At 45.7% G+C, this 23,738-nt stretch overlaps 1 protein-coding gene across 1 annotated transcript in view; it reads left to right on the top strand.

The window, feature by feature from the left end:
• Window positions 1-23,738, top strand: part of LOC126529655 (uronyl 2-sulfotransferase-like) — a 150,904-nt gene that overhangs the window by 122,515 nt on the left and 4,651 nt on the right. Inside the window, exon 7 of the mRNA XM_050177169.2 lies at window positions 15,076-15,236. Coding sequence (XP_050033126.1) covers window positions 15,076-15,236 — 161 coding nt within the window. The remainder of the gene's footprint in view (window positions 1-15,075; window positions 15,237-23,738) is intronic.

The following is a 23,738-nucleotide window of genomic DNA, read 5'->3' on the forward strand; positions in this document are numbered from 1 at the left end:
CCATTCCCGCCTTGTCGTCTAAAACTGACGCACGCTATACCCAGGAAATAGGGATGGCATCAGAGGTCTAATCAGCAAAACTTGAGGAAAAAGTTTCCAGCTTATCCACTAGGCTCGCAACAGTTGAATCCCTGGTGGAATCATATGAAGCAAATCATAATGGTGGTGATCTACCCAGAGTAGTTGATGACGCTGTGCGAGACCAAACTGCAGCAATAACTTCTCGGTTGGACGAGCTGGAAGACCGTTCTCGCGGGGACAACCTTATATTCTACGGGATTCGTGACGTCCCAGCTGAGAACTGGTGCGAATCTGAAACAAAAATTCAAAACTGCCTTACCAGTTTGCCACAGATAACTTTAATAGACGGAGCCATTTCCCGCGCCCACAGGCTGGGTTCCTACAAAGTAAATAAACACCAGCTTATAATCGTAAAATTCTCGTCCTCAAAGCATAAGCAAAAGGTTTTCACTGAGCGAAAAAAATTCAAAGGTTCTGGCATTTCTGTTAGCGAAGACTTCTTCCGCGCCACACGCTTGTCACATAATAACGTTGATTGAACTGGGAAAGGCTAGCGGACAGAAATATATGCTACGCCTTAACCGTCTACAAATCGACAAAAAAGTTACGTTTACTGTCCGGTAACTGATCGAGTCTGCGAAATCCACACAGACGAGCTTCGTTCAACAAACTCTATGCTAAATTAACCTTCTGATGGCCCTAGCAATTCACAAACATAGCGGAGTCTTGGTCCGGTGGCTAAAAATATTTCTCTTTTGTACTCGAACATTCGCAGCGTATGCAACAAGCGGGTGCTTTATCTTCTGTCGTCGCCACGTGCAGGGCCGATATTGTTATCTTGACAGAAACATGGCTTTCTAGCAAAATTGAAGATCGTGAAATTTTGGAATGCGAGGGTGTTTAGCGTGTCTATAGACATTACCGTGACGTGCGGTGTGGTGGCGGTGTACTTATAGGTGTTCTTGTTTCGATTACCATTGCTGCAATTGAGCTTGCGTCACTATTAGAGCTAGTGTGCACACGCCTAGGCTTCGAACTCAAGAATTTTATAATTTGCGTCGTTTCCAGGCCCCCTTATTCACCTAAAGCATTTTGTTCAGACCTTGACGATGCCTTAAATAGTCTAGTTTGAGGGTTCCCTTCCACACCACTAATACTCCTCGGGGACTTTAACTTTCCTGTTATTAACTGGCATACTGATCCCCCTGCAATCCAAGAGTGCCGTTCTGAACATTCCGAATTCATCAGCCTTTGCCTCGATTTTAACCTGCACCAGCTTGTTCTGAGCTCTACTCGATGTTCTGCACACACGGCTAATATCCTAGATTTAATCCTCACTACATCCCCAGAATTTGTTTCCCTCCAAAATTACCTGCCTGGTATTAGTGACCATTGTACAATCCAGTGTAATTGGCAGCTAACCATCCCGTCTGTTACATCGTCGAAAGTTATTCGTGATTACAGAAATGCTGATTGTGCTGCAATTAATAACGAACCAGAATCATTCATCATTGACTACATTCCAAGTTTCCACTCCCGATCAGTTGAAGAAAACTGGTCATTATTCAAAGGAAAAGCTAACTCCCTAATTAACCGGTACATCCCGCAACAACGTATTTAATTCTCCCGCATCTTGGTTTAACTCGCGTCTTAAACGTTTACTAAACAAAAAGAGAAGGCTTTTCCGACCAGCAAAAAGAAGTGGCAGTGATGAGCGTTGGAATGCTTACACAATAGCACTGAGCGACTACAAGAATGCTATAGCTGAGGCGAAAACAACATTTTATGAGCACACGTTGCCTTCTTTCTTGAAAGAAAACCCACAGAAATTTTGCGGTGTGGTCAACGGTAAAAATTCTAGTGCCATTGAACTGTGTGGTCTTAACAACGATCCTGCCGATCGCAGCGTCTATTGTGAAGTGGTGAATGACGCGTTCACCTCTGTATTTTCGGATTCTGTTCTGTGCGCAAGCGCTGTTTTTTTTTTTTTTTTTGATGTGCATTATTTTCCATTGCTTCCTATTACCTTTGACCTTGATGGCGTTGTAAAGTTGATGCATACCTCAAAAGTTTCTGCATGCACTGGAGTAGATGGTATCCACTCGAAATTTGTGAAGGGAACTATTACATATTCATCTATAATTCTGAATGAAATCATTGCTCAGTCACTTCAAACCACCATCCTTCCGAACGATTGGAAGGCAGGGATGGTGATTCCCGTACATAAGTCTGGTAATCGTTACTCCCCACCTAATTACAGACTTATATCCCTAACCAGCGTTCCCTGCAAATTAATGGAGCACGTAATTTACTCACACCTGGTTTCATTTCTCCAGTCCAACTTATTTTTTACCGCCTACCAACACGGCTTTACAAAACACTTTTCCTGCGAAACACAGCTTTTGTCATTCACTAAAGATTTATTCCAGGCGATGGATGCTAACGTTATTATTGACTGCATTTTTTAGAATTCGCCAAAGCCTTCTATACTGTTTCACATGTATTACCTCTAACAAAATTCAGTAACCTCAACATTGATCCTAACGTGCTTGCTTGGATTAAGTGTTTTTTGTCTAACCGTTCACAATTTGTTTATGCTAACGAAAGTTTCTCTTCCACTGGCCGAGTACCCTCCGATGAACCGCAAAGGTCATTTCTAGGACCATTACTATTTTTAATTTATGTTAATGACCTCTCAGACCAAATTAAATCATCAATTAGGTTATTCGCCGATGACTGTGGTCTCAATCGTCTCATTTCTAACCCTGGCGACTGCGATACTCTTCAATCAGTCATTGGCATAGTAACATCATGGTATTCCAGATCACAAATGAAGCTCAATTCTCATGAATGTGAGGCGATGCGTGTGTCCCGTGCTGTCAGAAATACCACCCTTCCTACGTAAAATATTAACAACATACTGGTAGAAAATGTTTCATCATACAAATATCTTGGTATGCACATAACACACAATCTTACATCGGACATTCATGTGAATTACATTTATGGTAACGCTAATCACATGCTTGGGTTTTCGCGGCGTAATTTTTCGTCGGCAACTGCAGATGTCAAGTTACTTCTGTGCAAATCCTTAGTGAGGCCTAACTTGAATATGCATGCTCTATTTTCGACCCTACTACTCTAAGGCTAAAAAATACCATTGAATCCATTCAAAAGCGAGCTGCTCGTTTTATTCTTTCGAATTATTCTCGTCATGCAAGTGTCTCGTCAATGAAACTAACCCTTGGCTTGCCTAACCTAGATTACGTCGTAAATACTTTCGCCTATGCCTTTTTTATAAGATTTATTAGACTAACGAAACACTTAAAGATGAACTAATCTCCCCGCCATCATACATATCGTCACGCAGGGATCATCGTTTTAAGGTTGAAGTTCCAACTTGTCGCACCAACGTTTATTTTGATCCCTTTTTACAAAGAACGGCGAATGACTGGAACCACCTCCCTGCCTCCATCACTGCCATTTCTGACGCCACAAACTTTAAAATTATTGTGAACGAATTTATTTGTAATAGTTACCACTCCTCTCTGTAATGCCCTCGGGCCTTGAGAGTATGAAAATAAATAAATAAATAAATAAATAAATAAATAAATAAATAAATAAATAAATACCGCGCAGACCCATGGCGTAGGAAACGCAGGCGTTAAGCACTCGCCATACGTGGGTCGATCTCGAAGATAGTACAATAGCGGGCCGACCTACGGCGTAAGTCAAGCAGGTGTTAAACCCTCCCCATACGTGGACCGAAACAGAGATAGTGAAATGCTGGGCCGACTTGCGACGGAGGTGCAGTTCGCCATTGAAGGGAAGCTGAAAGCTTTTCCAGAAAAAAATGAGTGAAGAGCAGTACGTCGTGGTTTGCGACCCTCTGAATTCGAATATCGCATCGAAATTGAGCGAAAGAAAGCGCAAACATATTTTACTTCGACAAAAAGTGGAGCAGCAGACACGCTCAGCTCGCGCGTCTCGTTTCCGCCTGTGATTGGTCGGGCGCCTCGTGACGTCAACAATGGTGTTCGTCCGGACCAACTGCTGCCGCTACACACGAAGCATGGTGCAAGGTAGTTTGGTGCTGTTTTGCTGAGACGGTCATGGAAAATTTCGAGAGCTTGCGTTTCTCTGAGGAGTTCGGCGTCAATTCCACACTCCACGAGAGCGATCTTGCGCGCGACGGTGACGGGCGACGGCTTCGAGCGACAAAACAGGCCGTCGCTTGAACAGATCGATCGGTGTTGTCGCTCGATCGCTCTTTTCTAGAACTCTTGAACTCGTCGCTCGTCGTCCGGAAGTGCTATGAGCGACTAGCCGAGAGTGCGAAGCCAGAACTGGATGTACATAACTCAAATACTACTGTTTGTCGCACGGAACGAGCAAACTATTGAATTTTTCATGTGCAAGAACAAGAACCAGTGCAAGACCTTCAGAAATATTTCATGCTCCTTTTTCAGTAACATCAACTTAAATTAATAAAGCATGCGTCACGCTAGTTTCGGCGCGTATATTGCTACCCTCATACCGGGAAGTCGTCGCTCAAAGCCGTCGCTCGCGTGGAGTTCGGCTTGCAGGCGACGAGTGAAAGCGACAGACATCGCCTCGTTTGTCGCGCTGTCGCTGTCGCGTGCATGATCACTTGTAAGGGGTTTATACTCTACTCCCTACGTGTACGAGCCGATTGCGAAGAGCCGGCCTCTCCAAGAAGCAAAAAATGCTGGTGCAAGCACTGCTTTCAACGCTAACGAAGGCGAAGTGTTAGCATCTCCTTGTGTTGGAAATGTTCGTTGGCGAGTATGTTTTTTGCTAAGCTGCATTCAGCGTTCCAGTGAGTACGTTTCCGGGCAAACAACTGTAGTGTTATGTTCCTGCATGCCTCCTCGTAGAACGTAAGCGGTGATGCGATCTTCGGCATTTGTGCGCTGCCCCAAAGCCGTCGTCAATCTACACAGACGGTTTAAACGCGGGAAAAGTTTACCGCCTGTTGTAGCACGTGTAGTATAGAACCTTCATCAGCGCGCCATCCGCACGCTACTTGTAACCGGCAAATTCCGTCAGCTACGTGAGATGATCGGTTTCCCTGTGTGTACGAGCGAAGGGGGAGCGCAGCGTCCTGGCGTGAGCAGGCTTTCCAACAGATGCAAACTTTACGCTTGCACTGCGTTATGGTAGCTGCATGCAGGATGTTTCACAAAACACGTGCGAATAAAAAAATCGCGGCGCTTGACGATGAAACCTGCGTCAAGGGTGGGAGATATACATGAACCTTCCGTTCAGCGTGCTAATGTCAATTACCACTCATATATACACACAAAGGAATGTAGGGTCGAACGAAGCAAATTAGGGCGGCACGCACGCAGAAATAAGCCCGGTTACGCACGGTCGCGGAGACTGCGAAGGAACAGAACACCAGTGCTGACATCACTACGCCGCGGTTTCCGGTCTCCGCTCGCACCGTCAGCGTCAGCAGCAGCGCGCGGCGCTCGAGGGGGGGCGGAGCTACAGCGCAATTTTAACCGACGATTGCGTCGCTTCTAAGTGAAAAATCCCCCACAAAATTTTACCTGCATGGTTTATAAGGTTCCCGCATCCGTATATGAGCATCTTATTGAATTCGACAGACTCTTCAGCTTCCCTTTAAGGGGCCCACGTACACAGTTTCGCTGGTCATCCTTCACAGAGTGAAAGGGTACTGAGTTTTTATTTCCTTTTCTTTTTTTGTGGGTGAGCTTTCTTTAGCCTCTAACTGCATTTACATTGTTATGGCTTGGCTTAAGACGCGCTTGCATATATTCGAAATTTCCAGCATGTTGTCCGCGACTGAACAGCGAAAGAGCGTTATCTAAGGGGATTACGCGCGTGAAGCCAACACTGGCGTACTATCGCGCTAAAAAGAAGTTACAGCGCGAAAGCGTGTGGGAAAGTGGTCACGCGTTGTTACATTCTCGATCACACGTGAGGGCCAGCGATTACATTGCAATGTACGAACACTGAAGTCTGATGAACCGATGCCTTGATCCGTAGATCAAATTCCGACGATAGGCGACTTTGCGTGACATCGTTGTGCTTTGAGTGCTACTAATTTTCCTGAGCAAGCTCGCCGAATGATGAGTTAGGTCTGTTACTCCTTCTTTTGAAGCTGCCTTGTTCTTCACATCATTGCAACGTGACAGTATAGACGGGCTACAGTTTCATTGAGTGAAAACATAGAGACAGACTAGGCCTTGTGTTGCCTGTGCGTTTACACATTTAACGAAATTATTTAATACTCCACACAGCACCAAATCGCGGGATCGAAACCTGGCAGCAGCAACTGCATTTAGGTGGGTGTGAAATGTGACAATGCTGGTTTTTCGTGCTAGGGGCATGATAAAGATCCAGAATGGTCAAAATTAATCCCGATTCCACACTTGAGCGTGCCTTATAATAAGACCGCCGTTTTGGCCCGTAACAACCCGGAATTCATTTATTCACTATTCCTATTGGCCAATATTTCCCTATTACTTTTTAAATATTTCTGAACGTGAACTGCTCGCAAGTAACAATAAAATTGTAGCAAAAGTATGGCAAGTTTCCATCCCCGTGGGCAAAGTATAGACATAGAACCTGAGAGCTTGAGCAGTGAAAGTGGCTCCGTCCCTTAGGTAGTAGGCGTACTTTATAGGCCGAACAGGGATAATTCGCACTCTCTGAAGAGCCATATACATGCGAAGAAACTACTGTTTTGTTCCTAATGCTTTATTTGTGATTTTAATAAACAAATCTTTACAACATACTATCTAATTACAGAAACTTGCTAACTTTAAGAACGCTGTAATGTGAACATCGTTTCATATTAATTGGGATAGCGGCTATTCATTCCAAAACTATGCGAAAAGTATTCAATATTCGATTCGGCTGACTTCTGGCGCCGTTCGGTTCGTATTCACTTCGGCCTTAAAAGTGACTGTTCACACACCTTTACTTTTTCGCAATAAAATTTGTGACATCATTCTAGAAATTTCGTATGCATGCATGCATGCTTGCGAGTATAGCACGAAGCAATGACTTTGTAAAAGTACTTTGAGAAAGGTCACCGGAAAAAGATTAAAAAGAAGAATGTAGTACAGTTGCCTTAAATATTAGCTGAATAATAGTCGAAGGGGGCCCCCAAGAGTGCACTGCGGCACCAGCATGCCAAAAACTGAAGAGCTGAACATTGCTCCGATTACTGGTACTTGATAAACCAATATTTCGTGTGTCGATGTAGCGCTGAAGTGCTGGGCGTGCTTCCTACGGTCACCGCGTTGGAGCCCGTATTTAACGCAGCTGTACATACGTGAGTATTGTCCCACTATCTCTGTATTTTGTCTTTCGGTTTGAACCTGTGGCAGTAACTACCGTGCTGGCCTAGTGGCTTTGGCGTGGTGCTGCTAAGTCCGACAGCGCTGGATTTTACCCAGGCCTGCAGGGCGGCCGTATTTAGATAGGGGCAAAATGAAAAAAACTCATGTACTATGCATTGGGCGCATGCCAAATAAAAGTTGGTGGGGAAATCAATCCGGAGTCCTGCACTAAGGCGTGCCCCATAATAATATCGTGTTTTGGCACACAAGAATTCCAGAACCTATTTTAAGGTTGTAATTAAGCTACAGGTCTCTGTTGGGAATCTTTCCTGCACATTCAAATATATAGGTTTCACCGAGCACGTCCTCTCCATCATTGTCGCTTAAACAAGTTCCCACAGCTTGCGGAATCCGCATGAGATTTACATGCGTGCTGCAGCGGCATACTAAGATACGATTTCTACCGTCGCAAACTACAAAACCAAGTGCTGAGAATCCATGTGTGGTACTTGATACAAGCGAAGATTAGTAGAGGATGCTTCGTTCCGGTTTGCAGTTCAGGATACACTAGCTGCAAACAAAAAGGTGATTGCGTTTCCCATTGCTTTGTTCCATTATCCTCCTAGAAGGATTATGAGGTGATCTCCAACAGGGCCATTTGCAGAATGCCTTTCACAGAGTATATCAACCTAAAAAACTGCTGCAGTTTCAACAGACCTTTTTCAATTTACATGCTCCGAAGCTTTGCTTAAATGCATAAAGATTGCTGGGCATACGCTAGTATTTCTTTGATTGCAATGTCAGTGAAATATCATACCGAACGCCGTCGCCCAAAACACATCATACATGTTACATGTTGTCCAAGCGTATCCCCTTCGCAACTACTTGGACACCCTAGCTAAACAGGGTGACACGTGGCGATGATCTCTAAGAGCTAGTCGGCGTTGGCGCCATTGCAGTATGCGTACGATTGTGACCTAATGATTAGAGCTGAGGGGTTATGCGCTGTAAGAGCGAGGTTCGATCCAACCACAGGGCACGTATTTCAATTTTCCCTAATTTACGACCTATCCTGCAAGAAAGCAGCCGTTCCTAGCAGCCGTGGTCTTGAAAGTCCAGGAAGGGTGGCAAAGGAAAGTTTGCTTGAAAAATGTGCTTCGCGAGCCTAGGGTGATGAGTCGTGTTATGACGTTATAGGATAAGCGTCCTTTTTCGAGGAGCACTTCATGGCACTTTCCTGTTTACTTAAGAGTATTACAGCAAATTGCTACTGTAACTGTTACTGTAACTTGGGTACGCCCTCACAAACCAGAAAGTAAGGCTGCGAGCATGGTTTCGAAATACTCATAATCACTAGAAGGTAAATTTAAACATCGACCATCATTATGCTAAGATTATGCTAACACTATTGTGGGACATGGAAGGTGTGGTAGCCGTTCACTTCATCTCAAGAGGCGAAACTGGGAACAGTGAGAACTATTGTGATGTGTTGCCAACTAAACTGAAACCTGCAATCAGATCGAAACGTCGTGCAAAACTGCGAAAATGTGTCATCCTGGAGGAAGAAAACGCTCCTCCACATTCTGCCAAACGGATGGCCGAAAGAATAAAAGAGTTGGGATCCGAATTGCTGGAACACCCGCCATACAGTCCAGACACACCGAGGATGACGAGGCCGCCTTTGACGAAGATAGGTCCTCCTATCGAAACGTTGGCCAGCCTTTCTGAGGCACCTTATCCCTGTTTACAAACTTTATACCACAGACCTGGCTCCAAGTGATTTTCATATGTTTGGACTATTGAAGGAAGCACTCAGTGGAAGAAGATTTGCAACCGATGCAGAAGTCATTGATGCAATGTAAAATTGGTTACAGGTGCAACCAAAAAAAAAACATTTTTTTCTGACGGAATAAAAAAACTTGTGAAACGTTGGGCAAAGTGCGCTGAAATATGTAGGGAGGTTATGTAGAAAAATGTATATTTCAGTTTTGTATCATTAGAATAACGGTACCTTTTTTCAAAAGCCCCTTTACATTTTGACTTCCCTTCGCGTGTGTGTTTGTGTGTGCCTGTGAGTGTGCAAGCGCTCCTAAGCTCCCATCTCCTCTCTATCTCTACCACGTGGCGTGACACACTTCACACATGTGCATTTTTTTCCACTTTGACACTCCTATTCCTAGGCGATAAAAGAAAAAAACAAGTGAGATAAGGAAAAAGGAAGATAAGAAAAAGAATGAAGAGATAGCTGGAGTGAACATACTCGGCAGAGAAATGACCGCTAACATTCACAAGCATTCGTGCGCACAGTGTAGTCGCATTCAAGAAACATACTTGGTTTTTTGAGGACTTGTACATTCGATGGTGGTTAGGCCAAGTTTCCAGGACATTTTCTGCCGAGACTGGTCTGCCATCGAAGCAGCCAGTACTAGCTCAAGGAGCAGAGCTTAGAATATGGAAGTGGCACACAAGGTGCTCTACTGTGTCATTGCGCACCAAAATTTGCACGCCGCGCTCTTGGCCATTCCTAAGAAATTGCAATGTGACGCCCAGTCATATGCAACACAGTAACATTGTTTTGCAATGGGATAGCCAGGTGAGAGAGAGGATGATTATGAAGACGAAGAGGCGCTGTTTTCTATAGCGCTATAGGAATTGATTGATTGACTCATTCATTCATTCATTCATTCATTTATTAAGAAAATGGAGTACGGAACATCCGTGGAAGCAACTCAAACATGGTCGGAGGGTTCCCCATGACTGCACTGCGGCACCGACATACCAAAAATTGAAGAGCTTAACACTTTTCCGATTAATGGTAAATGATAAACTAAATTAATATTTCGCGTGCCAATGTAGCCGTGTGGTTTTGGGTCTGCTTCAACCAATGTCGCGCCGTCAAAGCACGTATTTAACGCGACTGTACGTATTTCACTATTGTCCCAATATCCCTGTATTTTCTTCTTTAGGTCTTAACATTACACATTCAAAATATATAGCGCAAAGCACACATCACAATACTTCAGTACTTTTCGTACTAACGCACATGCCCACGCTGCTCCATCTGTTACAAAGAACTGAAAAAGAAATCCAACGCTTTTTTCCAGACAGCTCCTTTTGTTCCTGTTAACGCTAGGAAATCAAGCCTCATGCCACCGACGCTCAGAAATCTTATCGGGAGCACGCACAATGTTTTCGCTCCTTGTCGTATGTGCCGTAACGCTGAGGGGCTTATTGTATAATGTAGGAGAGTCCATTCTAAAGGCAGCAGTGCACGGCTGGGCACATGCGTTTTAAGCACATAAACTTTATCTGCACCAAGATAACCTGTACAAGCTCTCACACTTTCTCTATAAAAGCCTACAGCTCCATCGATATGCCAGCTGTTTGTAAGTGCACCAAATAAAAGTATTAAACCTGTATAAAGCTGGCTGCATCATTTTATTATTCGAGTGTTCAACTTGGTAATATCTATATACGGAGTAAGTTGAGCAGCTGTTTGTTTAATAAAGAAAGCTACGATAATTAACTTTTCGCTAATTCATCTTAGGTGGCTAAAGTGAATGAGTAACTTGGAGCCACTCCTCAAGATTATCTAGCTGAGCAAATAAATTTTTATTAAACGTACTTCTATAAGAGACATGCGAACAAATATTTAAGAAATCAACCCTTTGAATCGATAACTGATGCAGAAAAATGCCTGGAAGGTCTACTGTAGGTCGTCTGTAAACGTCTGTAAGTCTTGCCACATTGTCGTGAATGATATGGTTTCGTGAGCATCTGCCTTGCGGCTAGTTCACTTTCGATTTTTATTCATTTTGTTGTTTCGAAGGCAAGCAGTTTCAAGCTTCAATCTCGGCGTAGCAGCAAACGTGTACCGCCAAAAGCTTGCTTAGTCGCAAAAGAGATGCGCGACGCAACGATGGTGCAAATTTAACGCGTCGCTGGCATCAAGACAATGCGCTGCCGCCTAGGGAAGGAAGATAACGAAGGTGGACATCTGGGCAGTGCCGATGGTGATTATGCCATCGTGACAAAATCTGGGGCCGCGATCATAGAGAAAGGAATTCAACAAGAAGGGACAGTCGGCGATAACTCGCAACAGGAGATACGTCACGCTTGTATTAATACTGTCCATCAGCTGCCGCAAGCATCGGATAATAAAAATGTAAAATGAAGTTAACAGAACTTTTTTTTATTTTTTTATTCTTTCCTGCTAAAACTATGAAGTGTTGCTTATCAATGAACTTATAATTTGCGACTTATTTCTATTGCTTTACCTAGCACAAGCTAAAGGCAAGCCAGAGTTACCCGATGCATGCGCCATTCACCGGACACGCCGCCGAAGCGAACGAGGCCAGATGTGCATGTGATGTTCCCCTGTTCGGTGACCCGTCTCTTCTCATTTTTTTTTATTTTTTTATGTAGCCTGATTTGTTGGGCTCCAAGGCGTATTCTTGCGTTCCTTCTGCTATTCGGCACAGCACCATTGCACTATTGGATTACGGCAAGGTGAGAAATCTTGTGTGACATTCTGCGACGAATTTCAAGCAATTTAGGCTTCCGGCACGCAACCTAGGCTTGTGGCGCAGTTAGCGAAAAACAGCTCAGCCGTCCTTTCGTCGTTAATGACTCGTACTGGAAAATGTTTGCGATGCTTTCTATGGGTCCCCTATCATTGTAACTAATTTCGGTAGCTTTTGTAGGACTCCCCGCGCCTTCTGTTTTGACGAAGTTAGCGAAAAGCAGTTCGGCCGTGGTGACAAAGTTAGTTTGGCATGGTATTTAATGCTAGTGGGACAAGCTTGTGACGCTTTTAACACAGGAGTTGTTTAAGCTTTCAGTTCCGCCGTGGAGCGTTACCGCAAAACTCAGCTCAGCTGTGCGCCGCCTCGCGTTGCCTAGCAACCACCTGCGAGAGCACTGAGCCAAGTAACCTTCTCGCCCCCACGCGTGCATGGCGGAGTCGTGACGCCACAGGCGAGTAAACGCTCACAACAGCCGGCGCGGCAACACACCTCTCGCCTCTCCTACTCCGTACGTACGTGCTGCTGCCATAAGAAGACCGAAGGAAGCCCGGACACCCGAAGAAGAAGCGGCTTACCAAGAAGAGCCTCATACTGCCAAGCGAGAAGCGATGCGTCACCGGTGAGCTGATTCGTAACACCGCGCCTAAGCTGCGGCTGAGAAAAGGCGACGCCGAGTCGAGGATCCCGAATTTCAGTCCAGGGAACGCGAAAGTCAGTGCCTGAAAGCTCGATGTCACTGAGAAAGCCATCCTGGCCTGCGACTGCTCGAAAACTTCTAGCATCAAGCTCGCCGAGACAACTTAGCAAGACTTATCATAAGCTCGCAAAACCAACGAACATCTTCGGCAAGCCACATAAAATCAAGGTGGTCACAAGCCCCGCTGTCGACTCCAGCCTTGCACCACTAGTGCAAGCTGCGCACGTTTTTTTTTTTTTGGCCCCGCAACAACCTATGCCTTCTTTCGGCACTCACGGTTGTCGAAAACATGACTAGTGACTGCCAAGAGTGATAACATGGAAGGGTGTTGCTTGCGCCAGCAGATTACGCAAAAGATAACGCCAAGGAGCTCGAACACCAGGGACTCGACAATTCTGTCTTCTGAACGGCTGAAAAAAGGCTTTGCACCCACGCATTTGTCTTGAGTGCGAGTAGAAGGAATTCCGCGAGTATCTAGCATGGACTGGCTGAGAGGCTGCGTTGTGGCCACCTCTGTGTGCGTAGCGTACCATCGCGCCGGCTGTGGCCAAAGTTGTTTTGAAAACTCTCAGTCACCCGTGTGTTTGTGCTCTTCAAGGGCAGGAAATCAGGCCCGGGAATGGGGGAATGCTTGTAAATCGGATGTTTTCGTAATGTTTTATGTATGGTATTGTTTGGGATGAGTCGAGTGTTTTCTACGCCATGTATCTAAAAGAGAAATGCTTTTGTTTTTCATGCTGCCCATTCACCCATTTCGCACGTTTCACCTCTACACGTGTTATTCCTATAAGGTATTAATACCAAAATTACACATGCTTGTAATTTACTTTTTGCAGATAACGCAGTCCGGTGGAGCTTCGTACGAAAACTGTTGCTGCTTACCTGTTTGCACAACATTGGATGAATGCACAAGCCCCGAACGAGCATTTATATAGAGCAAAATAAACATTTCCTCATTTCACAAAGCGTCATGCGTCTACTTCATGAAATTGCACTTCGCACAGATTGGGTGCAGGTTTGTAAAGATCGTTCGTAATAATTTTTTTTATTTCTAACCGATTACGCAGAAGGCCGCTCGCGGTTGAGCAGTGGAAGAAAAAATAAAATTCCACGCCGATTAGCGCAGCCGGCGTAAAGCGCCCCAGCTAGCGTTCAAAACGCGCGATCCGAAAACCGAAAGCAGAGGTGTGGTTCAGGTATTAATGGCGGCGGCTTGAAGCGCTACAGTCGACTGGGCCGCTGGGCTCTATGTGAGTGTCCGCACTTGTTGGATGTCTTTCTCTAAGACGCGACGTTGACGCCTCAGATGATTTCTTCTACTTTTTTTTCGTGGGTTTCGCTTTACGAATGAGATAATGCTTTAAGTGCAGTGTTATTTGTGGTTGTTTCGTGGAGTTAAGTATGGGTTTAAATAAACTCCATATCCAATTTGTCTCTGAGAGTAGGTGTAGGGAAGAAAACGCATACATACACCAACACCCTCACACACGTAATACGCACGCACAGATACGCACGCGCACAGGCACTCTCCCTCGCACGTACACATGCACCTCTCTCTCCCTCCAGCGCACACACACTCTGTCTTACCCACATACTCTCATCTGCCCCTCACATACACACACACACACTTGATCCCTCTCCCGCACACGCACACACACACTCTTTCTTTCTCTCCCTCGCACGTACACACACGCACACGCAATACCCACGCATAGACACCCATGTGCACGCAAACACCCACAGATTTGTTCGAGCGCATGCACCCTCAAGCACGAACACACGGTCGCACACGTACACATCACATGAGCCCACGCATGCACCGCAAGCACGCACACATGCACTAACAGACGCACTCGCGCGCATGCAAATGCAAATACGGAGGCACACCAACGTGCGCACATACACGCGCGCAAACGCACTTACAACCATACACACGCACACTCAAGACGAGCACAGGCATAATTACTCTCACTCCGTCCTGGCTGCCTCTCAAAAACTTACGTGTGCAAGCAGACTGAATGACACTAGCTCTGCAATTACCGTTCGAACGCCAGCTAAAATAAATCGCTTTACAGTTTGTGTTTCGCGCTTCGTCGAGGTAACATGCCCTCTGCTAGGAGAGTGCAAAACGATTTCCTCCAGTCGTATGACATCACCGCCACTTCCCTGACCTGCTTTAAATGCTTCGACGCACCACCAATGTTCCGACTAGTGCCATAGGTGCATATGTTCTTGTAGTCAGTCATATACGTTGTAGTCAGTTGAAACTTTTTCATCCTCGGCCAATACTGTGAAGTCTAACTTTATTTTTGAATTTTACCCATTCAGTTACACTTGCGGATTGCCGTGAAGTTCCGAAGGGGATGAACAGATTTCGTGGACATGCTTACGGCCGTTTTCATTCGTTGACATGCCTTGTATATTCGCGTGTGTATATGGAAGCTGGTGTTTCTTTTATCTCTCTCGTTTGTTCTCTTTTTATTACAATCTGCAGAATCGTGCAAAACTCCTGGGCCCTGAACAATGCTCGGCAGAACATTGAGCGCCACTTCTCCGTCGTGGGTGTTCTGGAAGACTTGAACAAAACGCTGACACTCCTGGAAACGAGCGTTCCAATCTTCTTCCGGGGGGCCGCGGCATTGTACCGTAAGGAAGGTAATGTCATGGTCTATCAGTTCGGATGGCTATAAATGTGCTGTTTTCTTTGAGATGATGCTACCGTAGTCTGCGGTGAACCTCAAGCCTAGGCATGCCTTTATAAAAAAATTATGAACATTTAGACGAATCTCAAGAGGAAGCCAAACAAAAAAAGCGTGAGGTAAATCACTGTTTAAAGGTGAAACACGGTGCTTTTTCATGATTGATGTGTGAGTAGCCATTGGCAGTGCCAGTGACCTACAGTCTTCTAATTGCCCACAACCCAAGGCCATAGGTACAAACAGAAAAAAGAGAGAAAGCAAGGACGAGAAGGGCTGGAAGGTCAACCAGACAAGCATCCGGTTTGCTACCTTATACGCTGGGAGTAAGGGAAATGGGAAAAAGATAGAGGAAGAGAGTGAGCCCTAAGTGCACGTGGGTGGGTGCACAGGATCACGTTCAACGGTGTCTCAAACCGGCGCACTTCAAGTACTGCAATAATGCATGAATAATATTTTGTGCCAGTGACTGGTGCAGCGAATTGGGGGGCCGGCTTCGCATGTGTTATGTAAATAATAACGCTAACCGAAGGTTAGGTTATCTGCACGATAAAGTTTCTCGTGCACCTACCTCATACTGTATAGTAGTTCATTATATAAAGGACTATTCTACATCATCTGTAGGGCTCAGTGTTCTCGACTTCATTTCCTATAATTTGGCCTTATTCGACAATGGAATGTTGTGAAAAAGCTGGCGACGTAAATGGCCAGCATTTCAGTTGTCAATAGATAAATCCATTAAGGTGTCTCAATAATAATGTAAAATAATCAGTTTTTGCTGCTTGGCGGGCTGACGTTTCTCATTAAACACTTAGAACTCGTTGTTTCAAAGCGAAGTTATTTTACTTAGCATTCCATGGTTTCGCGTGGGTAGGTCGGTCGGTCCGACGAGTTCCACGCAGAGTATATTCGCATTGACTTAAAAGAAATTAGAGGACACTTATTCACTTGGTATGAGTTGTGAACGCGCAACTATTATTGTCCATTTGAACCCCGCTGAGCGGTCTTTCGAGTTACAAACTCCTCGCGGGCCAGCGTTCTCGTTCAGACGCTTGGCGCGCTTTAATTTTGTCTCGCCAAGGCACACTTAGAACGCAGGCAAGAGCTTGCGCGCACAAGGAACGTCCGCATAACACAGGCTTCCGAGAGCAAGAGCGAGTGACGTGGCGTCGCGGCGATGCCCTCTCCCCTCACGCAACACCTGACGTGCTACTGCGGCAGCAGGTGGCGCCTTTCTTCCGCTCTGCTTTTAGTCGAGCTCCGTTGAGGCGTGTTCGTGACGTGGCGTCGCAGCCAGTGGGCATTTAGGTGGCGTTTTACTGCTACAGACGCCGGCTTTTTCGCTCAAAGAGTCATTTGACCCTTTCGCACATAAAAGGAATCCCGTGAAGATTCGAACCTCGACCGCCCCACTGCAGCAGCCCAACGCCACATTAAGCCACAACCGCTGTATCTTTAGATTATAAAGGATGGCATGCACTTCTTACTTTGGAATTAGTCGTACATAGAGAAAATGGAGAAAAGGCAGTCAGCCACCCCATCGTTGGAGTTGTCATTTGAAGATTCCGCGAAGTCTACCATTAGCTTCACCTTATAGTCAGCCAGTCAGGAACCAAGTCTTGCATTTTGCGCACTTCAGTGTACCGGGCAGTACTCTCGTTATACTGGAAGCCTGCTGGACGCCCGTGGGGGTCGCAGTAAACTCCCGACATTCGTGCCCGCCATAGACAGTGGAGTCGTATAAACATAATTAGGTAGACTGGCAGCCCGTCCTCGTTCTCAACTGCTAGAAGCTTGATTCTTAGGGAATGTAGTTTTTTCAACTGTCTTCGCGAAGCATCCGAGAAGTAAACTTCGCAACAGTGCAATAATTGGCATTCCACGGTAAATAAAAGCCTGACTCTTTCAAAAATGTCCGTACTGGTAATGTGCCAAAATGTAATGTGAAATGATCTTCTCGATTCCTATACAATGAGCCACAACCGCACTTATGTTTCTCTCGTGCCAACACCAACTATCATGTTCAGATGGTCGCCACATGTTGACTGTGATAACTTTTGCAATATGGTATACACACCACAACGGGAGACTGGCCAATAATAATAATAATAATAATAATAATAATAATAATAATAATAATAATAATAATAATAATAATAATAATAATAAAAACCAGGACATATTGTGTCAGTTGATCGCCGGGTGTTGATGATTATGATCACATCAGTACCAACTAGTCTAAGTACGTGCCGAATAAACCGAGTATGTGTCGGCTAGCCCAAGCTGCTACACCAACCCTGGTGATGATTCACATACCATGGCACATCCCAACAACTGGTGATAGGACAAGGAGCGTGCGCGCGTGTTTATTATGGTGTTCATGCTCTGGCAGATACCCGCAACAAGAAACGGGTGGTACATGTTGCAGGACTTCTTGTTGGGCTATTTGGTGCTTGCTTACCAACATAATGTAGCATGGAGACACAATTACACAGAAAAGACACAGAACACGTACGTCACAGGCGCTACAAAAATTTTATTTGAAAAAGAGTGAGAACAGTATGTACACTATTCCGAATACGCAGGCGCACCTTTCACTACCGAGGGCGATTATCAGGGCTGGAAAGATCCCTTGGCAGATCTAAAGAAAGTAACCTCTGCATTGTCCGAAACAACAGAGGTCTGGCTTACGCAAGCACTGTTTTTTTTTTTTTTTTGTAAAACGCTTCTAATAGCTCAAGGGTCGTTTATCTTTACTTCTTCCCAGGATCTTCACATCACCAAAAACCGGATTACAACGGCAGTCCTTAGAGTGCGCTGAAAGATGTGCACTTAAGTCTTTCTTCAGATTATTAGCATGCTTCCTAATTCGGCGATTGACGCCGCGGCCTGTTTCTCCTATATAGGACTTTCCGCAAGACAGGGGGATCTTATAAACCATCCCGCTGGCGCAGCGCACGTAGGGTTGGAGAAGTTTAACTGACAGCCTAACATCGAGCTGCCCATTATACGGGGACACAGTTGGGTCAGCCCGTATGGAGCGGAGAGCACGACAGGCACTCCGTACCTAGTGCCCACTTTTTCAAGCGAAGCTTGCATTGCCTCACTCGTGTCGGCGTCGGTGTTGGTATTGCCATACTGAAAAACTCAAGCCGCGCAAAAATAAAAATCGCTTGTCGGACTGCAGATTGAAACCACCGACCTCCGTTTAGCGAGACCACCACGCTAACCGATTCAGCCACTATCATTTCAGCCACTGGCGGTTTAAGGCGGGGTTTTATATCCATGAAGATGTAGACGAAGCGCAAGGCAAGAGCCAATCACAGGCGCCCTCCCTCCCCCCCCCCCTCCGGACGAGGGAAACGGTGTGCTCGCGTGTTCGCTTTTCAAAGACAAAGATTCTAGGGAGTAGCCAGGACCAGGCTGCTCGCGAACGGCTGGAGGCATATCAAATAAAAAAGGAAGGCCAAGACTGTGTTAGTGATACTTCCATTAGGTTGCTTTATTTGGAGATAGATATTTTTGATAATTGGTTGCCTCGCCAGTCTTATAAGTGTTCTTGTTGCGGCGTTCTGTGCCTGTTCTATTTGTTTATATATTGCCACGGGTGGCCGTGAATAAACCAGCTTAAAGTTACCGCGCGTGTCGTTCTTCTGTTCTCTTACGCTGTCCCGGTCTTCATTTGTGGTTAATGGGATATGCAGCCAACACCAACTAGACCAAACTGAAGTTCTTCTGTCGCTCGCCCAAGGCCGTGCTAGAGCGCGTCGCTCCTCTAGCCCGACCGTGGCTCACCCGCCAGTTCAGGCCCGGCAGTCAGATAGGGAGGCAGCGTTTGGTTCGTTCTGCCGAAGAGCAAGCAGGTTGCGTTGAAGGAACGGCAGCGGGAGCGGGCCGCGCGTCGTGCGTTCAGCCGAAGAACAGGCAGCGTTTCATGAACGCCGCCGGAAACTCGCTGGAGACGGGGCTTATCATCGACGCCACGACCTCGCCATGATGGAGCGCGAAGACGAGGCGGTACGACAACGAAGAGCCGCGGATCCCGAGCTTCGCTTGCACCCCATTCGGCGGTAGGGGAGGGGTTATGATTTTTCAAATTGTGACTAATCTTTTACACATACGGCACAACTTGCGGCCTGAGGTGACTCTGCTCATCGGCTGTTGCCTCATTCGCTGGAGCGCCCGCTTCTGGCTTCTGTTACAGAGATTCGGCTGCAGATGTCAGGACCGAATGAGGGTAGCCAACTTTTGAAAGCCTAATGAACTGCTAATGAAAGCGGTGGCGTAGAGGTAGAACACCCGCCTCGCGTGCAAGAGGTCCGTGGTTCGAATCCTGGTGCCGCGCAATTTTCCACCAGTTTAAAAAAAAATCCGCGTGTTGATAAAATTGCATAAACAGGACTGGAGTGTGGCCTGATCCCGGTGACCAGAACCGGTAAAGGCCCTCCCTCACCAGAGCAGGATTGGCCACCCTGGTGCAGTACTTGGCCACAACCTCCTATATGAACAGAACAATCAAACCCCGGCCCTCAGTCCCCAGCAGCTGCGAAGCAACTGACCACGGCGGCGGTCAGACCTGCGACGCTGCAGAGGGTGCTAAGAATCCCTGGCTCCCGACAGGCCGCCATTGGAATATGAACCTGGCAACGTTTAACGCTAGAACGTTATCTAGTGAGGCGTCTAGCAGTGCTATTGGAAGAATTAGAGGGCAGTAAATGGGAAATAATAGGGCTCAGTCAAGTTAGGAGGCCAAAAGAAGCATATACAGTGCTCAGAAGCGGGCACGTCCTGTGCTACCGGGGCTTAGCGGAGAGACGAGAACTAGGAGTCGGATTCCTGATTAATAAGAATATAGCTGGTAACATACAGGAACTCTATAGCATTAACGAGAGGGTGGCATGTCTTGTTCTGAAACTTAATAAGAGGTACAAAATGAAGGTTGTACAGGTCTACGCCCCTACATCCAGTCATGATGACCAGGAAGTCAAAAGCTTCTATGAAGACGTGGAATCAGCGATGGGTAGAGGGAAAACAAAATACACTATACTGATGGGCGATTTCAATGCCAAGGTAGGCAAGAAGCAGGCTGGAGACAAGGCAGTGGGGGAATACGGCATAGGCACTAGGAATAGCAGGGGAGAGTTATTAGTAGAGTTTGCGGACAAGAATAATATGCGGATAATGAATACATTCTTCCGCAATCGGGATAGCCGAAAGTGGACGTGGAGGAGCCCGAACGGCGAGACTAGAAATGAAATAGACGTCATACTCTGCGCTAACCCTGGCATCATACAAGATGTGGACGTGCTCGGTAAGGTGCGCTGCAGTGACCACAGGATGGTAAGAACTCGAATTAGCCTAGACTTCAGGAGGGAACGGAAGAAACTGGTACATAAGAAGCTGATCAATGAGTTAGCGGTAAGAGGGAAAATAGAGGAATTCCAGATCAAGCTACAGAACAGGTATTCGGCTTTGACTCAGGAAGAGGACCTTAGTGTTGAAGCAATAAACGACAATCTTGTGGGCATCATTAAGGAGTCTGCAATAGAAGTCGGTGGTAACTCTGTTAGACAGGATACCAGTAAGCTATCGCAGGAGACGAAAGATCTGATCAAGAAACGCCAATGTATGAAAGCCTCTAACCCTACAGCTAGAAGAGAACTGGCAGAACTTTCGAAGTTAATCAACAAGCGTAAGACAGCTGACATAAGGAAGTATAATATGGAAAGAATTGAACAACTCTCAGGAACGGAGGAAGCCTAAAAGCAGAGAAGAAGAAACTAGGAATTGGCAAGAATCAGATGTATGCGTTAAGAGACAAAGCCGGCAATACCATTACTAATATGGATGAGATAGTTCAAGTGGCTGAGGGGTTCTATAGAGACTTATACAGTACGAGTGGAACCCACGATGATAATGGAAGAGAGAATAGCCTAGAGGAATTCGAAATCCCACAAGTAACGCCGGAAGAAGTAAGGAAAGCCTTGGGAGCTAGGCAAAGGGGGAAGGCAGCTGGGGAGGATCAAGTAACAGCAGATTTGTTGAAGGACGGTGGGCAGATTGCTCTAGAAAAACTGGCCACCCTGTATACACAATGCCTCATGACCTCGAGCGTACCGGAATCTTGGAAGAACGCTAACATAATCCTAATGCATAAGAAAGGGGACGCCAAAGACTTGAAAAATTATAGACCCATCAGCTTACTGTCCGTTGCCTACAAAGTATTTACTAAGGTAATTGCAAGTAGAATCAGGAACACCTTAGACTTCCGTCAACCAAAGGACCAGGCAGGATTCCGTAAAGGCTACTCAACAATAGATCATATTCACACTATCAATCAGGTGATAGAGAAATGTGCGGAATATAACCCACCATTATATATAGCTTTCATTGATTATGAGAAAGCGTTTGATTCAGTCGAAACCTCAGCAGTCATGGAGGCACTGCGGAATCAGGGTGTAGACGAGCCGTACGTAAAAATACTGAAAGATATCTATAGCGGCTCCACAGCCACTGTAGTCCTCCATAAAGAAAGCAACAAAATCCCTATAAAGAAAGGCATCAGGCAGGGAGATACGATCTCTCCAATGGTATTCACAGCATGTTTACAGGAGGTATTCAGAGGCCTGGATTGGGAAGAATTGGGGATAAGAGTAAATGGAGAATACCTTAGTAACGTGCGCTTCGTTGATGATATTGCCTTGCTTAGTAACTCAGGGGACCAACTGCAATGCATGCTCACTGACCTGGAGAGGCAGAGCAGAAGGGTGGGACTAAAAATTAATCTGCAAAAAACTAAAGTAATGTTTAACAGTCTCGGAAGGGAACAGCAGTTTACGACAGGTAGCGAGGCACTGGAAGTGATAAGGGAATACATCTACTTAGGACAGGTAGTGACTGCTGATCCGGATCATGAGAGTGAAATAATCAGAATAAGAATGGGCTGGGGTGCGTTTGGCAGGAATTCTGAGATCATGAACAGCAGGTTGCCATTATCCTTCAAGAGAAAAGTTTATAACAGCTGTGTCTTACCAGTACTCACGTACGGGGCAGAAACCTGGAGGCTTACGAAAAGGGTTCTACTTAAATTGAGGACGACGCAACGAGCTATGGAAAGAAGAATGATAGGTGTAACATTAAGGGATAAGAAAAGAGCAGATTGGGTGAGGGAACAAGCGCGCGTTAATGACATCTTAGTTGAAATCAAGAAAAAGAAATGGGCATAGGCAGGACATGTAATGAGGAGGGAAGATAACCGATGGTCATTAAGGGTTACGGACTGGATTCCGAGGGAAGGGAAGCGTAGCAGGGGGCGGCAGAAAGTTAGGTGGGCAGATGAGATTAGGAAGTTTGGAGGGTCAACATGGCCACAATTAGTACATGACCGGGGCAGTTGGAGAAGTATGGGAGAGGCCTTTGCCCTGCAATGGGCGTAACCAGGCTGATGATGATGATGATGATGATGAATGAACTGCTTGACAAAACTGTCCTGCATCTTGTGTTCACCGGACTTCTTGAGTGCTGACCCCTGGCAGAGTGAATCTATAGCTCTTTTTATAAGCTTAGAATGCGAGGAGTCGTAAGGAAGTTCTTTCATTTGTCGCGGTGAATAGCTCAAGCATACATGATCCTTTGAGAACGTGAGGCTTAAATCCAATTGAAGGGTATTGTCTACGGGGAGTTCAGTTGTGAATGACAGGCCTTTGCTGTAAAGGAAATACCTCGATAGGCAGAGTGGCTTCCTCGATATGCAAAAGTGGGTTGCCAAATACCTTACCAAAATTTTGCAAGCATCTATTGCCACAGGACCTTTCCTGGCTGCATGGAAACGTGCAAAAATTATTCCGATTCATAAGAGCGGTTCCACATCCGTTGTCAATAATTTTCGACCGATTTCTCTTACATGTAGTTGTTCCAAATTACTGGAACTTATTGTTTTTAAACACTTGATGGCATACCTGGACTGTAACAACGTCCTATATACTTCTCAACATAGGTTCCGTAAAGGTCTATCCACAGTCACCCAGCTTATTGAAACCGTTCACGATCTATCTCAAGCAATAAACGGCCGTGAACAAACTGATATAATATTCCTGGATTTCGCAAATGCTTTCGATAAGGTATGCCATCCAAAGTTGCAGCAAAAAATTATACCTATTTTCAGAAACCCGAAAATAACAAACTGGTTTTCTTCTTACCTCACTTCTCGAGAACAGTTCGTGGAGCTTCGAATTTTTTAATCGACTCTTTCCCCGGTGGACTCAGGTGTGCTTCAAGTCAGTGTTTTCGGCCCACTTTTGTTCATGGTTTTCGTAAATAATCTACCAAAATCTATCACAGTTCCAGTAAGATTCTTCGCAGATGATTTTTGTCGTATACACACAATTAAATCCCCCACTAACCAAGAGAAGCTAAGCACTAACTTACAAGAAATAGAAAAATGGTGCTCGACGTGGCAAAT

This window comes from Dermacentor andersoni, chromosome 9 (assembly GCF_023375885.2).
Source record: "Dermacentor andersoni chromosome 9, qqDerAnde1_hic_scaffold, whole genome shotgun sequence".
Taxonomy (NCBI): Eukaryota; Metazoa; Arthropoda; class Arachnida; order Ixodida; family Ixodidae; genus Dermacentor; species Dermacentor andersoni.